The sequence below is a fragment of the Lynx rufus genome, unplaced genomic scaffold, assembly GCF_022079265.1.
Source record: "Lynx rufus isolate CCGP_SWC_20201006 ecotype Redwood Valley unplaced genomic scaffold, mLynRuf1.p SCAF_4, whole genome shotgun sequence".
Lineage (NCBI taxonomy): Eukaryota > Metazoa > Chordata > Mammalia > Carnivora > Felidae > Lynx > Lynx rufus.
In genome coordinates, this window is record NW_025814856.1 from 78,121,098 (window position 1) to 78,136,034 (window position 14,937).

Genomic DNA, 14,937 nt, shown 5'->3' on the forward strand with positions numbered 1-14,937 from the left:
ACCATAGACTATGGTATGGATTCAAATACAGTGGAAATCATTGCTTTTAAAAGAGGAATAATGTGAATTGATAAACCTTTTAAAATTACCACTCTGGCTCCTATGTGTACAGCTTGGAGGGGAGGTGTTACTACAGAGAAGGAAAAGTAGAAAATGGGAGCTATTTTGTTTGACTGGACAAGGAATGATAATGGCTTGGATTGGGATGAGAGGAAGAGATGGGGAGAATTGGTCAGATTGATTCAAGATATTCGAGGGCAGGCCAATAGAACTTGCTGGTAGATTGGATCTGAGAAGAAAGAAGAATCAAGGATACTTGGATAAGTAAGTCTGAAGTGATAAAGTTGTTAGGAGTTGTTAAAAAGGTAGCTGAATGTGAATCATATTTGGGAGTCATCATTTTGTAGATTTTTAAGATCAAGGGATTAGAGGAGATTCTATAGGAAAAGATGTATATAAAGAGAAAAAAGAACCCTGGCCCAAGATAGGCACTCCAGAGTTGAGCAGAAGAGTGGCAACCTGCAAAGGGGACACTAAGAGAAAAATGGTGAGATGACAGGAACCCCAAGGAATGAGTTCATTTAAGTTGGAGGAGGACTAGTTCACTCTGTCACACACTATTGAGAAGTTGACCTCTTGATATGGCAAAGTAAGACTGTTTGAGGTCTAGGTATGGAATGGTGGGTACAAAAGTATTGTTAGAATTAATGAGACAAAATGGGAGAAGATTGACTTCTGGGGCGACAGCACCATCTACTCCACCGACCTACCCCCAGTGAAACTGGTGAAAACTGCAAACAGTTTTTTTTTTTTGTTTGTTTGTTTCTTTTAATTCTCTGGAAAGGGTACTAAAGAAAAATCAACTACTCAAGAAAATCTATGGGAGTGCCTGAGTGGCTTAGTTGGTTAAGTGTCCCACTCTTGATTTTGGTTCAGGTTGCGATCTCACATTTGCAGGTTTGAGCCCCAGGTTGGGCTCTGTTCTCAGTGCAGAGCCTGCTTATGATTCTCTCTGTCTCCCTCTCTGCCTCCCTCTCCCCCCCAAAATTCTGTGAACATTCAGTGAGAATTCTGTAAGAGCGTGTGATGTTTGAACCAAGAATGTTTCCTCCCTTCATCCTCCCTCCTCCCTGCTCAGCAAGGCATAGACTCCTCTCCAGACTGCAGCAGCCAAGAGCAAAGGGCTCTCTCTCCCCACAGCTTCCAACAGGAGAGCTTTATTCCTGGGAGGAGCAGAACCTCAGTGTTTCTCATTCTTCCCTCAGCTCTCTGTAACTGAGGCTAAGTCTCAAGCAGATGAGATGAGTAGGTGGGTGCTTCCTTATAGTGAACTACCCTCACTGAAGGAATGCAGTCTCTATCTTGTTGGACTCCCTGAAAATACTAGGGCCCCAATAAATCTTCCCCTGGCTTTTAAAATAGTGGTTCCGTGTCAGGAAAGGCAAACTGAGAGGCCCTCAGGCTGCTGCCGACTTACCCCTAACCCCTGCCAAGTTCCTCCAGTGAGGTGTCACTTAGAAGCTCACCATTTTCTCCATCTCTAGCTCCAGAACTCTGGCACAAAAATTCTCCTGGGGGAAGAAACAAGCAGCTAAAAAGCTAGCTCCTAATCTCCTTCCAAAGTAACTGACATTATTTGCAACTTGAGGACATTTTCAAAAACAGTGGAGGTTGTGGTGAGGGGCAGGGGGAGGATATTCATGGCTCTAATGAAGATGCAGATTATACTATAGGCCAGCTAGCTCATAAGAGAGATCTGTGGAATAAGAAGACTGGGAAGAACTCTTGGAGGTCAGATTATCAAACATGACCTCAGAAATTATTCTATCAAAGGAGCTACAATTATATGGGATTCGTTTGGAAAGGAGTTTATGGTCCACAGCATTGTTAAAAACAGTAGAGCAATCTGTGGCCACTGAGTGTGGTCAGGGAAAGAGAGGAAACAGAACCCTGTTAAGACCACTGTTACCCCTGGGTGACTATGCGCATCCTCAAAGCTCTGCCCCTCTGTGGTGCAACATCAAAGGTTTTGCACTGTAAGGGAGAAAGAGACTTCACAAAAATAATCCAGCCAGTCACTAAACATGCAAATAACAATAACAAGCCTCAGAGGTGTAGCGATCTAGTACCCAGAGTTGCAATAATATATTATCAGAAATGTGCAGTTTGTAACAAAAATTATGAGGCATACAAAGGAATATAACAGCGTGACCCAGAGACTGCCTGTGAGAGTGACCAAACATTAGATTTAATATAATAAGACTTCACATTAGCCATAGAAAATTGTTGACAGAACTAAAGGAAAATATGATTAAGTAAAGGACTATATGATGGCAATGTTGCCATAGAGAATAGAGAATATCCATAAAAAGATGAAAATTATAAAAAAAATCAAAAAGAAGGGCTGGAATTGAATAGTTTGGTAATTGAAATTTAAAAAATCACTAGAGGGATTCAGCAATAGATTTGAATTGACATTAAAAAGAACTAGCCAGGGGGTGACTGGGTGGCTCAGTTGGGTAAGCATCTGACTCTTGACTTCAGCTCAGGTCATGATCTCACAGTCATGAGATCAAGCCCCATGTGGGGTTCTGCACTGCTTGGGATTCTCTCTCTCTCCCTTTCTCTCTTGGCCCCTCCCCCTCTTGAAAGGAAGGGAAGGGAAGGAAGGAAGGAAGGAAGGAAAGAAAGAGAGGGAGGGAGGGAGGAAGGAAGGAAGAGGGAGGGAGGGAGACATCAATACAATACAATACAATACAATCCATACATAGATATTTTAAAAATGAGCAAAATTGGAAACTAGATTTATGTAAGCCTAGGAACAGATAGGAAAAAATGAAGAAAAATGAATAGAGCCTCAAAGAAACGTGTAAACACACCAATATATATGCAGTAGTACCACAATATGAGGAGAGAGAGAAAGGAGAAGAAAAAATACTCAAAGAACTAATGGCTGAAAACTTACCAAATTTATTGAAAAACAACATACATACTCAGGAAGCTAATAGGATTAACTCATACAGACCAAAACAGGCACATCATAGTAAAAGTGTTGAAAGTTAAAGACAAGTAGAAAATCTTGATAGCAGGCAAAGAAAACCTACTTGTCACTTATAAGGGAACCCCAAAAGATTGAGAGCTGACTTCTTAGAAGAAACAAAGGAGGCCAGAAGGTAGTGGGCTCAACATGCTCAAAGGAAGAAACTGAACCAACAATCCTATATCCAGTAAAGCTGTTGTTCATAAAGAAGAGAAAACTTACCTAGACAAACAAAAACTGAGAGACTTTCTTCCTAGCTGACCTAACTTACAAGAAATACTAAAGGAAGTTCTTCAGGCCCAATGCCAGGTTACCTCTTGGTAATTCAAGTACACACAAATGAAGAGCCCCTAATAATGATAGTTATGAAATTATAAAAGATACTATAAATGCATATTTTCTCATTTCTTCTCTTAAGTGATTTAAAATGCAGTTGTATAAAATACATATAGAATGTGTTGTTGGGCTTACAACATATAGAAATGTAATACATGTGTATACATTTGCCAATAAGAACATAAAGGAGGTAGGTGGGAGCAGAGCCATAATGTACTATGGAAACGATGACAGATGGTAGAGTGATAATCATAACAACTTATTGCTGGATTTGTAACATTAGTACACATAATATGTATAGTAGTATTACCACAAAGATAAAATACTTAGGAAGAAATGTAACAAAAGAAGTATAAAGCTTACACTCTGGGAATGACAAAATATTGCTGAAAGAAATTAAAGATCTAAAGAAATGAGAAACATTTCATGTTCACGAATCACAAGACCTAACAGCATTAAGATAGCAGTACTTCCCAAATGGATCTACAGATTCACCTCAGTTGCTATCAGAATCTGTAGAAAGTATTTGTAGAAAGAAACAAGCTGATTCTAAAGTTCATATGAAATTGCAGGGTACCTGGAATGATCAAATCAATATTGAAAAGAAAGAGTAAAGTAGGAGTCATGCTGTGAAATTGCAGGGTATCTGGAATGACCAAATCAATATTGAAAAAAAAAAAAAGAGTGAAGTAGAAGTCATGCTTCCCAGTTGCAAAACTTACTACAAAGTAATGGTAATCAAGATGATATGGTACTGGCACAAGGAGAGACATATTGATCAATGGAATAGAATTGAGAATCCAGAAAAAAAAAAAAAATAACCATGCATCCATGGTCAGCTGATTTTCAAAAGCTTGTCAAGATCATTCAGTGGAGAAAGAATGATGATTAGTGGTAAAGGAACCTTACCTCACACCATATACAAAAATTAACTCAGAATGGATCAAAAAATGAAATGTAAGGTCAAAAATATAAAACAGAAGAAAATATAAAGGTAAGTCTTCATGACTTAGGGTTTGACAAAGAATTCTTAGCTATGACACCAAAGGCATGAGCAACAAAAGAGAAAATACATATATTGGACTATTTGTACTTCAAAGGACACCATCAAGAGTGGGAGAAAATATTTGCAACTCAAATATCTGTCAATGGACATATTCAATAGGATATGTAAGAGACTTTGAATTCAACAATAAAAGACAACTTCCCCAATTAAAAAATGGGCAAGGATCTGAGTAGACATACTTCCAAAGAAGTATGACAAATGGCCCCAAAGTAGACAAGTGGCCCAAAAACACGTGAAAATATGCTTAACATCAGGAAAATACAAATCAGAACCACAGTGAGTTAGCCCTTTACACCACCAATATGCCTTTATCAAAAAGGTATTAACAAGTGTTGGCAAGGATGTGAAAAAATTAGAACCCTCAGAGGTTGCTGGTGGAAATCTAAAATGGCACAGGGCTTTGGAAAGCAGTTTGGTAGTTACTAAACACAGATACCAGCAATTCTACTCCTAGATACGTACCTAAGACAAATAAAAACATGTTTGGGGGAGGGTGGAATGAGGAATTATTGTTTAATGGGTATAGTTTCTGTATGGGATCATGAAAAAGTTCCAGAATGGATGGTGGTGATGGTTGCATGACCAAGTAGGAATGTACTTAATGCCACTGAACTGTACACTTAAAAATGGCTGCAATGGTAAACTTTGTTATGTATATTTTACCACAAAATGGAACATTAAGCAGATTTTTTAAATGTTTACACAGATTTGTAATAAATGTTTATAGCAGTATTATTCATAATAGCCAAAAGTGTCCTTCAGCAGAGTAGTGGGTAAACAAACAGTGGTATATCCATATAATGGAATACTATTCAGCCATAAAAAGGAACGAAGTACTAATACCTGCTACAACATGGATGAAACTCGAAGACATTCTGCTGAGTGAAAGAAGCCAGTCACAAAAATCATATACTGTATGATCCCATTCATATGAAAGTCTAGAATAGCAAATTATGGAGATAAAAACTAGTATTAGTAGTTGGTTAGGATTGGGGTTGGAGTAAGGGGTTAAAGGGGTTATAATTGAAGAGTATAGTTTCTTTTTGAGGTGATGAAAATATTCTAAAACTGAGTATGGTGATGGTTGCGCCTATCTGTGGCTATCCGAAAAATTGTACACTTTAAAATTGGTTTGAATTGTACACTTTAAAAATGGTTGAATGTGGGGGCACCTGTGTGGCTCAGTCAGTTAGGCGTCCGACTTTGGCTCAGGTCATGACCTCACGGTTTGTGAGTTCAAGCCCCGTGTCAGGCTCTGTGCCAACACCTCAGAGCCTGGAGCCTGCTTCAGATTCTGTGTCTCCCTCTCTCTCTGCCCTTCCCCTGCTCGTGCTCTCTTTCTCGCTCAAGAATAAATAAACATTTAAAAAATTTTTTTAAAAACGGTTGAATATGAATTCCAAATGTGAATTATCTTTCAGTTTTTTAAAAAGCAGTTTTTTAAAGAATGGGAAAGGAGGAAGTACATGCAGTTCTTCAAAGAAGTTTAGATGGAAAAAAGGAGTAAAGCTACTTTTTTCTTTGACATAATAGGAAAATCACAGAGGATAGATACAGTTACAAAGAAAGAAAAAAGCTAGGGAAGTCCAAGGTGATGAAGGCTATTGCCAGTGGTTTGGTCTTAGAGTAAAGTAGCAGCAAATGGTCACCTATAGAGAGCAGGGGCTGCTAGTGCGGAATTTCGAGTTAATACCTTGCGCTTTAGGTCTCTTGAAAGTAAGGGGTTAGCATAAATGTATAATAGATACAATTTTCTTTTTCTCTGCAAAATGTGGGTAGCGTAGCAGCAGGTACAGAAATCATCTAAATAAGATATTCTTAGAGCTTTGAAAGGAAGATGAATTAGAAAAATCAAGATGCTAATGAGAGTACCTTGAAATGGTTGGCTGCGGATAGAGGATAGACTGGTGAATATCATGATGAGGTAGGAGAATCAGAAAAGGTTCCATAGCATTGATCGCAGTAAGGTCTAAGAGCAAGTTCTTTTGAGTAAAATCTCGCTCCTTTATTGACATAAAAAGCCTGGCATGATATTTTCCATCTATTTTCTGTTTGACTTCATCTTGTACCACTCTCCTATCACTGAGGTGCTTGCTTCTCTAAGTTTTTAGCCAACAAAGCCAGGTGTGGCCCCTCCTCAGGGCCTTTGCACTTCCTGTTTTCTTTGCATGGAAATCTTCATCGCTTTGCTCGCTCTTTTCCTTCAGATGTGCTCAGCAAACCTTCTTTTGCCTTATCCTGTACAATATAGGATGAAAAAAAATGAGAAAGTCATCTAAACACATTGTTTCTGGCTTACTTCATTTTTCTCTTAAAACTTATGACTCATATTCCATATTTAAATCATTTAAAAATTTGTATTTATTTTTCTGAGTATCTTATTAGCAACATTAAGCTTCTCATTTAGTGAGCGGTAAGAGGACAGGGAATTTTAATTGACTTTACTACTATATTTCCCACATCTAGGAAGTATCTGGCAAATCGGAGAGACTTAATAGTATAGAGGGAAGGAAATGGGGTAAGTAGAGGGTGTGAAAAGTTGTCTTCAAGGTTGGAGAGCAAGAAGTAGAGCAGTTCAAAATGATGACTCAAATATGGAAGCTTCATAGTAAAGCTAAAATAAAAGTAGACTTCTAATACAAGATAAGTTTCAGGAAAGTTATCAGTTTCGACATTGTAGTCACTAAGGATCTTCACTGCAATTCGGAGACCAGGAAGAGTGTTAGTACTTATAATTCAGAACTGAAATGTCTGCAGAAGAGGAAAGAGGCTTCTTAAGGTCAGTAAATGACAGGAGCAAAAACAGAACACATTTAAGTAGATGGTGTGGACTTCAATAGAGGATTGCCTCTGGCAGATTTAGACACTAGTTCCTCCCTGTTCCATTGTGTTCTATCTTCACCTATTACAGAAAACACTATAGTTAGCACTCTACCTGCACATTTCTTCACTGCCTTGTAAAGTGCTTTTAATCTACATCTTCCCAGCACTTAACAAGGGCCTGGGACATGGTATTCTCAGCAAATATGTGCTGAGGGAAATACTTGTTGAATGAGAAATGTTAAGAGATAACTATGGAATTACGATGTACGAGCCAAGAGCATTGTGACCTCTAGGGCTTGTTAGTTGGCCAGAAAGGGTGGGAAGGGAGAAAGCCAGTTTTCCTAAATTACATGAAGGAGCAGGTCAGATGTTTTCAAGGTTAACACTTAGAATGAAGGGAGATTTGTTTAAAAAAATAAATAAATAAAGACAATGGAAGGACTGGTAGAAGGATTATAAACAAGGGCCATGTAAGGAGATGCAGAGTTAATTATAGGAATAAGAAAGCAAATGGAAATAATGGTTATCGACATTTGATAATAATTGTCAAAGGAAAAATATAAGACCCAATAGTTGGACTGCTAAATGAAAATGCAAATAATTTAAGACATGGGAAGATGAAAGAGGAAAGAAGGACGTTCTGGTTTGTGAGAAATATTATAAAACAAATTAGCTTAGAACCCCAATTGGGAGTATTTATGTGACTGTAGGACTTTGACAAACACTTTTTATTTTGTCCTCATTCTGTTAGTTTGGCATGGGAAGGCTGATAAAAGCCTAGACCCTGTGAACTTCCCTCTCAGCGAGCTCCCTGGGAAATGGCAGCTGTGGCACAAAGGGTCAAGTGAGTGGAGCAGTTTCTACACACCTGGCTCTCTCTTGAGGCTTTCAGACTCTCTAGAATCTGGATTTCCTCCACAAAGGCATAGCCCCATTAGAATTAAAAAGATTTTACTTTGTTATTCTCTTAGTTTCAAATGACAGACTTACTACAGTAGATACCAATATAAATTGTATTACATTTATATGTAGGACTTATGTATAGGTTAAGATGTTTAGTTCTTAATACATGTTTAGTCATGAAATGTATTTGTAAATATATAAATTTTTAAACAAACTTTTTCCTTTTTGTTCATAGAGAGTTACATTTTATATAGAGGATAGATTTTTAAGAAAGGCATTCACACTCCAATACAGTAGCATTTAGTTTTATATAATCTGAATTCATTTTTAATACATTTTGTTCCCACAGCCCCGAAAAGGCTTTGAAAGACTCACTGCAACCCTATGAAGCTGCTTATTTATCAAAATCTTTATCTCGACTCTTTGATCCTATCAACTTGGTTTTTCCCCCTGGTGGTCGCAATCCTCCTTCTGCAGATGAACTTGAAGGTATCATTAAAACTATAGCAAGGTACGGATTTTTATGTAATGACATGCTATAAAATGCCTGCCACATTTGTTAGTGATGTTTTAATTTACTTCAAATTATTCAAGTAATTAGTCCTGCAATTAAATCAAGGGGTTTGCAGTGAATCAGTGCACATACAGAAAGTACTTAAGATTCCAATTAATAAAACCCTTTAAATACAGTCTAAAAATAGCTTATAATTATTCTGTGTCTTGTCAAGGATGAAAAGTAAACCTAATTTTTATGCCATAGTAAATATCCAGTGTTACACAGTAAAATAGCATAAAAATAATTTTACAAATTGAGAAACTAAAGTATAGAGCTTAATGTTTTTTTATCTTAAGTCCATAAAGTACTTCATGCACAGGATATTATGATCTTGATTAGCCTACCTGTGTGTGTGGCTATTTTGAGCTTCCTAAGTAAATATGACAGCTTTTAAAATGCTCAAAAGGTGAGGTATCCTGGTAGAGGTGCTACCTGAATGCTTGCAGATGATATAATTGTACTGGTGCCTTAGACATTTACAGTTACCCAGATTCATCTGCAGTTAAGACTGTCTCAGCTCCTATCATAGCTAACAAGTTGTCCTAACAGGAGGTCTGTACATTTGTAGATGAACATTTTGAGAAATAAAATAGTAGTTCAGGCAATATAGGATCAAAGTATAGAACTGTCTAGATGGTTTTAGACTACACATTTGAAGGTGGCGATTCTGAGGCATGTGAGAGGAAGACTAAGAAGCCACAGGTATAATGTCCACAAGCATGTATCCAGCTGCAAGTGTACCTTACCTACGCAGTGTCTAAATTGCTCTGCATCTTGATCTTAAATCTTTTCACAATTATCATGACTTTTCCAAAGTCCTAATTCTAGATTGTTTTTACCCTCAGGTCTCTGTTAGGTCTCTGTTAATCTGTTTGGTTTGGTAGTGACAACAGTAGTCTTGGATTCAACCTGATCTTTTGACCTATTTATGAAAGTATTAAAGGGGCATCTCTCCCATTCCTCTGGACAGTTTGGCAATGCTGTAATCAAATACAACGTGGAGCTCGAAGAAGCATGGTTATGCCCAGTATTCAGTAGAACTTAAAAGTCACCATTAATAAAGTTATGTCTCCCTATTTATGAAAGTACATTTTTATGGCACACAATATACACTAGTGTTGCTTCAAAGTCTTTCACTTTCTTCATAAAGAGAATCTGTTAAGTGCCAAGATTTGTTTGCTACTTCAGACACAATAATTATCTTTTCCTGCTTTCTACCTATATATGGGGTTTTATGCAGTTTTGAACTCCTAGTATTTTTCCATGGTCTTGGTAAATACTTTTTCTTTTTTTTTTTTTTTTTTTTTTTTGGCATTCAGCTCAAACATCTCAATCCATTGTTAAAGTTGAAAATAAGTATGACACTTCAAGGATCCAAATTTTAAATTTTCAAATTAGGGGGTGCCTGGGGACTAAGTCAATTGAGTGTGTGACTCTTGATTTTGGCTCAAAATCCCAGGGTTGTGGGGTTGAGCCCTGCATTGGGCTCCACACTGAGCATGGAGCCTGTTTAGGATTCTCTTTCTCTCTCCCTCCTGCCCCTTTCCCCAGGGCTCACTCTCGCTCTCTCTCTCTCTCTCTCAAATAAAAGATAAATAAATAAAATTTCACATTCTATCTTTGTTATGCTTTTAATATATTTAAAAAGCTACTCTACAAAATAGCATGAATTGGCATAATTTCTACAGAAACTGAGCATCTTTATGTATCATGTGTAATTTATATTTTTAGCCTCTGTCCTTCCAAGGTCATCATTTCCATTCAAAAGCTGTCATTTCCTTGCAGATGTCTGTGATATGCAGTGTCTCTAATTGCACTTATCAGTATTAACAAGAGTGCTACTTTAAAAATCTGTACACAATTTACTCTTTTAATCACAGCCTGAACCCACACATGATGTGCTTTTATTAATGAGAAACTGGTCATTAACCAAGCCATCTCCAAGCACTTTTTCTTAATGCTGAATTTAGGAAGAAAAATGAAACAATGCAACCAATTCTTGGAAGCAGTCAGTGAAGTCTATAAAAAGAATCACCACATTGCTTATTGGGTTTAAGTTTATATGTTGTCCTTTACTTTGTTGATGAACTATGTTGCTAATAATTAAAGACTGTTTTTGTTTTCTCCAGTGAACTAAATGTAGCTGCTGTAGACGCAGACCTCACAATAGCTGTGTCTAAAAACGTGGCAAAGACCATCCAGTTATACGGTGTAAAATCGGAGCAGCTTGTAAGTGATATCCCTTCTGGAAACTTTAATGATTTTGCTTAAAATTGCTAATTATACTTGCCTAAGTATAAATACTGAATTGGCTGAATATTAATTTACTGGTGTTTTTACTTTAGTGAAATTTTGAAACTTTCTGATGAATTTGAACCAAAAAAAAGTTGGATCTAGTAAAAAGTGATCCTCCTACCATTGTTCTACTTTTATAATGCAAGAAAGTTTTATAAGGTTTTAAAAACAAAACGAAACAAAACAAATGCCTGTACTGGGGTGCCTGGGTGGCTCAGTCAGTTAAGCATCAGAGTCTTGGTTTCAGCCCAGGTCATGATCTCACAGTCCGTGGGATCGAGCCCCGTGTTGGGCTCTGTGCTGACAGCATGGAGCCTGCTTGGGATTCTCTCTCTCTCTGCCCCTCCCCCACTCACACTGTCTCTCGGTCTTTCTCTGAAACATTTTTTAAAAATGCCTGCACTACCTTATAGATTTAATATATATATATATATATATATATATATAATATACATATATATATATACGTGTATATATATATGTATATATACATACATATATATATATATTTAATATAATTACCTCAGATTGATCAAAATTCCCCTCTGGTGTGACTGCTCACCCAGATACCATTCTTGCAGTTACCTATTGTGAAAGTGACTTGAACTGTTAAAAAAAATGATTAGAGGAAGTGAACTGCTTAAAACTGTAATAAAAAATGTTGATTTACTTTTGAAAAGTTTTAACCATAGAGCGCGGAAGTTTAACCCTAAAATAATTTTGTTTGAAAGATTATTTTATTTGTATTTAAAATAATAGCTAAATAACTGAATCATGATCCTAATTCTGTGCATTAATGTTTTAAAGTTAAGTACACATATTTAACTAGTATATATGTATGCTAACAGAAATCCAAATATGAAGGCTTTAATATATTTTCATCTGTGTTGATTAATTTTAAGGAATGTGCCAGAATCTCTCCGGTCTTTACAGAGGTGACCAACCATGTTTTCAGTTTAGCCTCTGATTGCTCCCAAACCATACATCATAAAATGAAGTAATCTGATTTTACCTATATGCTTGTAGTTCTAGTTGGTTCTGGAATGATATTTCGGGTACATTGGTAGCAAATTGAACTGAAAAATTTGCATAAAATGATCGTTGGTGGTAACGATCATAAGGCTTCTTTCAGTTCCAACGGATGGCCAGATTTTGTTTGCATATTAATGTGCTATTTTCCATTCAGTTGTTCTTATAGCCTTGATAAGCAATTTAGAAGCATCTTTTTAAAACTTTATTGAAAACTGGTCCTACAGAGACCATGGAAGCTCTTTATAGGTAATTAGTTGACTGATTTTTCTCTCAAACTTTTTAAATAGAAGCTTTATTATGATATTCATTGCTTTAAAAAACATTTGTTGCTATAAATGAAATTCGGTATTACATCCAATAGAGTTCATTATAGTTACTGAAAATGTCAGGAAAAAAAATCATTCGATGGTCCCACCTGAGGACAGCATGATAAGGAAGAGCCAGCATATGTATAGAAAATACTTTTCATTTCTGCTGCAGCAGGGGGCAGTGGTATTGTAACATGTGACTTCAGTTAAGGTGATAACAGTAAAGGCTTTGACAAAATTAAAATACATCAACAGACATTTGACTGTGATACTGTTGGTCAGATAGTCTGTGACCCTGATTACTCAGGCCTACCAAACCTACAATGCTGAAGGCTAACCCAAAAGTCCTTTTCAACTTTGATTTTAGTGCAGAAAGAAAACCTAAACATTAATAAGAGTACAAAAAGCATCATATGCTTTATTTTTAAAATATTAATTAAGGACTTAGGTAACATTTTAGTATATATCTCTTATTTTTGGCTAGTAGTACTATTTCTGTTACTTCTTTATCTTAAGTTTGATGTTTTTTATTCTTTGATCTTGCCATATTCCTATTCTTTTAGAATTATTTCTCTGAAAACATTTAGAGGAAAATAGCCAGTATTAAGTCTTCAGTGGGAGAAAGACTTGAAACAGAATTTGAATTAGAATATCTACTTTATCTGTAAATGGAAATGTTGGCTTGAAATATGGCATGATATTTCTGTAAATGGAGGATTCTTTTTATAGATGAAAAATTTAAGTCCACAAGGTTGAAAAGTGACAGAAATCAGATCCTTAATGGAATGTTCAAGTAGTGAGATGAAGGAAAGCTAGAATTTTTTTTTTTTTTAATTTTTTTTTTCAACGTTTATTTATTTTTGGGACAGAGAGAGACAGAGCATGAACGGGGGAGGGGCAGAGAGAGAGAGACACACAGAATCGGAAACAGGCTCCAGGCTCTGAGCCATCAGCCCAGAGCCCGACGCGGGGCTCGAACTCACGGACCGCGAGATCGTGACCTGGCTGAAGTCGGACGCTTAACCGACTGCGCCACCCAGGCGCCCCATGGAAAGCTAGAATTTTTGAGACAAACATGCTTTCAAAAAGGGGGACTTGAAAATATACAACTTAAAATGTAGAATGAGCTGCTTTCCTGAATCCTAAATTTATTTCCCTAAAGGTCAGTTGTGCAAGTTTGTTGGCTATCAGAATGTTTTAGTATACTTAACTACAGCTTGAATTCCTATCAGGAGGAAAGCTCATAAAAGGATTTCTCAAGTTGATCCTTAATGTGGACCATTTTTGTGGTCATCTCAGTCATTCTGTGTAGTTAGATAAATTCTTCCACATGCTTAACAGCTATGTTATTTGTTTTCAACCTCTTTATTTTAATATTCTAGGACACAGTAGAGTATAACATAATAAATTGTATGTATATACTACATATATGGTACATATATGTGCATATAATAATCTGGAATTGTTTTATCATTACACATGTGTTATTTTTTCTAAGGTTTTCTGTTATTAATCACCAATGTTATGTGTCATATAAACCTAAACCTCTGTAGGGACTAATTCTTAGATTTGTTTTTATGACTCTTACATGGTACCAGAGAATTCATTTCTTGAGGTTAGAGAAAGGCCATAAAAATAACTACAGTTACTAAACATTTATAGTGGCTTGGATTATGCCAAGCCATTTATATGTATTATCTTATTTACTTCACAGTAATCCTATGTAATGGAAGTAGCGATACCTGCCACTACAAAATGTGGAAATTAAGACTGAGAAAAGTTAATAGCATGCCTGATACAGACTGGTAAAAGTAGAATGCCGGCCAACAAGTGTTGAAACTAGCATTTAAACTCAGATTTGACTCTAGACCAAGCTTTCAAACTGCATTGTATCTCAACACAAATACATCTTTCTTTTTTATTTAAGAAATGTGAAATTGTTTTTGTGATTTACTTATTTATTCACTTAATTACTTTACAATATGACATAGAGATCTAAATCTAATATATGCATGATATATATTATTTATATACTATAGTTTATTTAACTTGTGTTCTTAGTGGATAGTGTTTTGATCCCTAGCAAAATGATACAAACTGGGTGACTTATAACCAACATAAATAATGTCAATTAAAGAGGCCCCTGAGTGGGTCAGTCTGTTAAGCGTCTGACTTTGGCTCAGGTCATGATCTCACAGCTCGTGAGTTCAAGCCCTGCATCGGGCTCTATGCTGACAGCTCAGAGCCTGGAGCCTGCTTGAGAATCTGTGTCTCTCTCTCCTTCTCTGTGCCCCTCCCCTGCTAGTGTGCGCGCACATGCTGTCAAAAATAAATAAACTTAAAAAAAATTTTTTTTTAAATAATGTCAATTATAAACAACATTCACTTATTTCTCACAATTCTGAGGCCTGGAAAGTCCACGATCAAGGCACTAGCCGATTTGGTGTCTGGTGAGACACCTTTGCTAGCTCACTGATGGCTGTCTTTTCATTGTAACCTCACAGGGAAGAGGGCACGGGGCTTTTTAAAGCCTTTTTTATAAGGGCACTAATCCCTCTTGTGACATAATCACCTCCCA

At 36.6% G+C, this 14,937-nt stretch overlaps 1 protein-coding gene across 3 annotated transcripts in view; it reads left to right on the top strand.

Annotated features, from left to right (window-relative positions):
- COG5 (component of oligomeric golgi complex 5) overlaps window positions 1-14,937 on the top strand; it is a 322,331-nt gene that overhangs the window by 240,296 nt on the left and 67,098 nt on the right. For all 3 annotated transcript variants that reach the window (XM_047095454.1, XM_047095453.1, XM_047095455.1), the window contains exons 13-14: window positions 8,518-8,679; window positions 10,854-10,953. In XM_047095454.1, coding sequence (XP_046951410.1) covers window positions 8,518-8,679; window positions 10,854-10,953 — 262 coding nt within the window. The remainder of the gene's footprint in view (window positions 1-8,517; window positions 8,680-10,853; window positions 10,954-14,937) is intronic.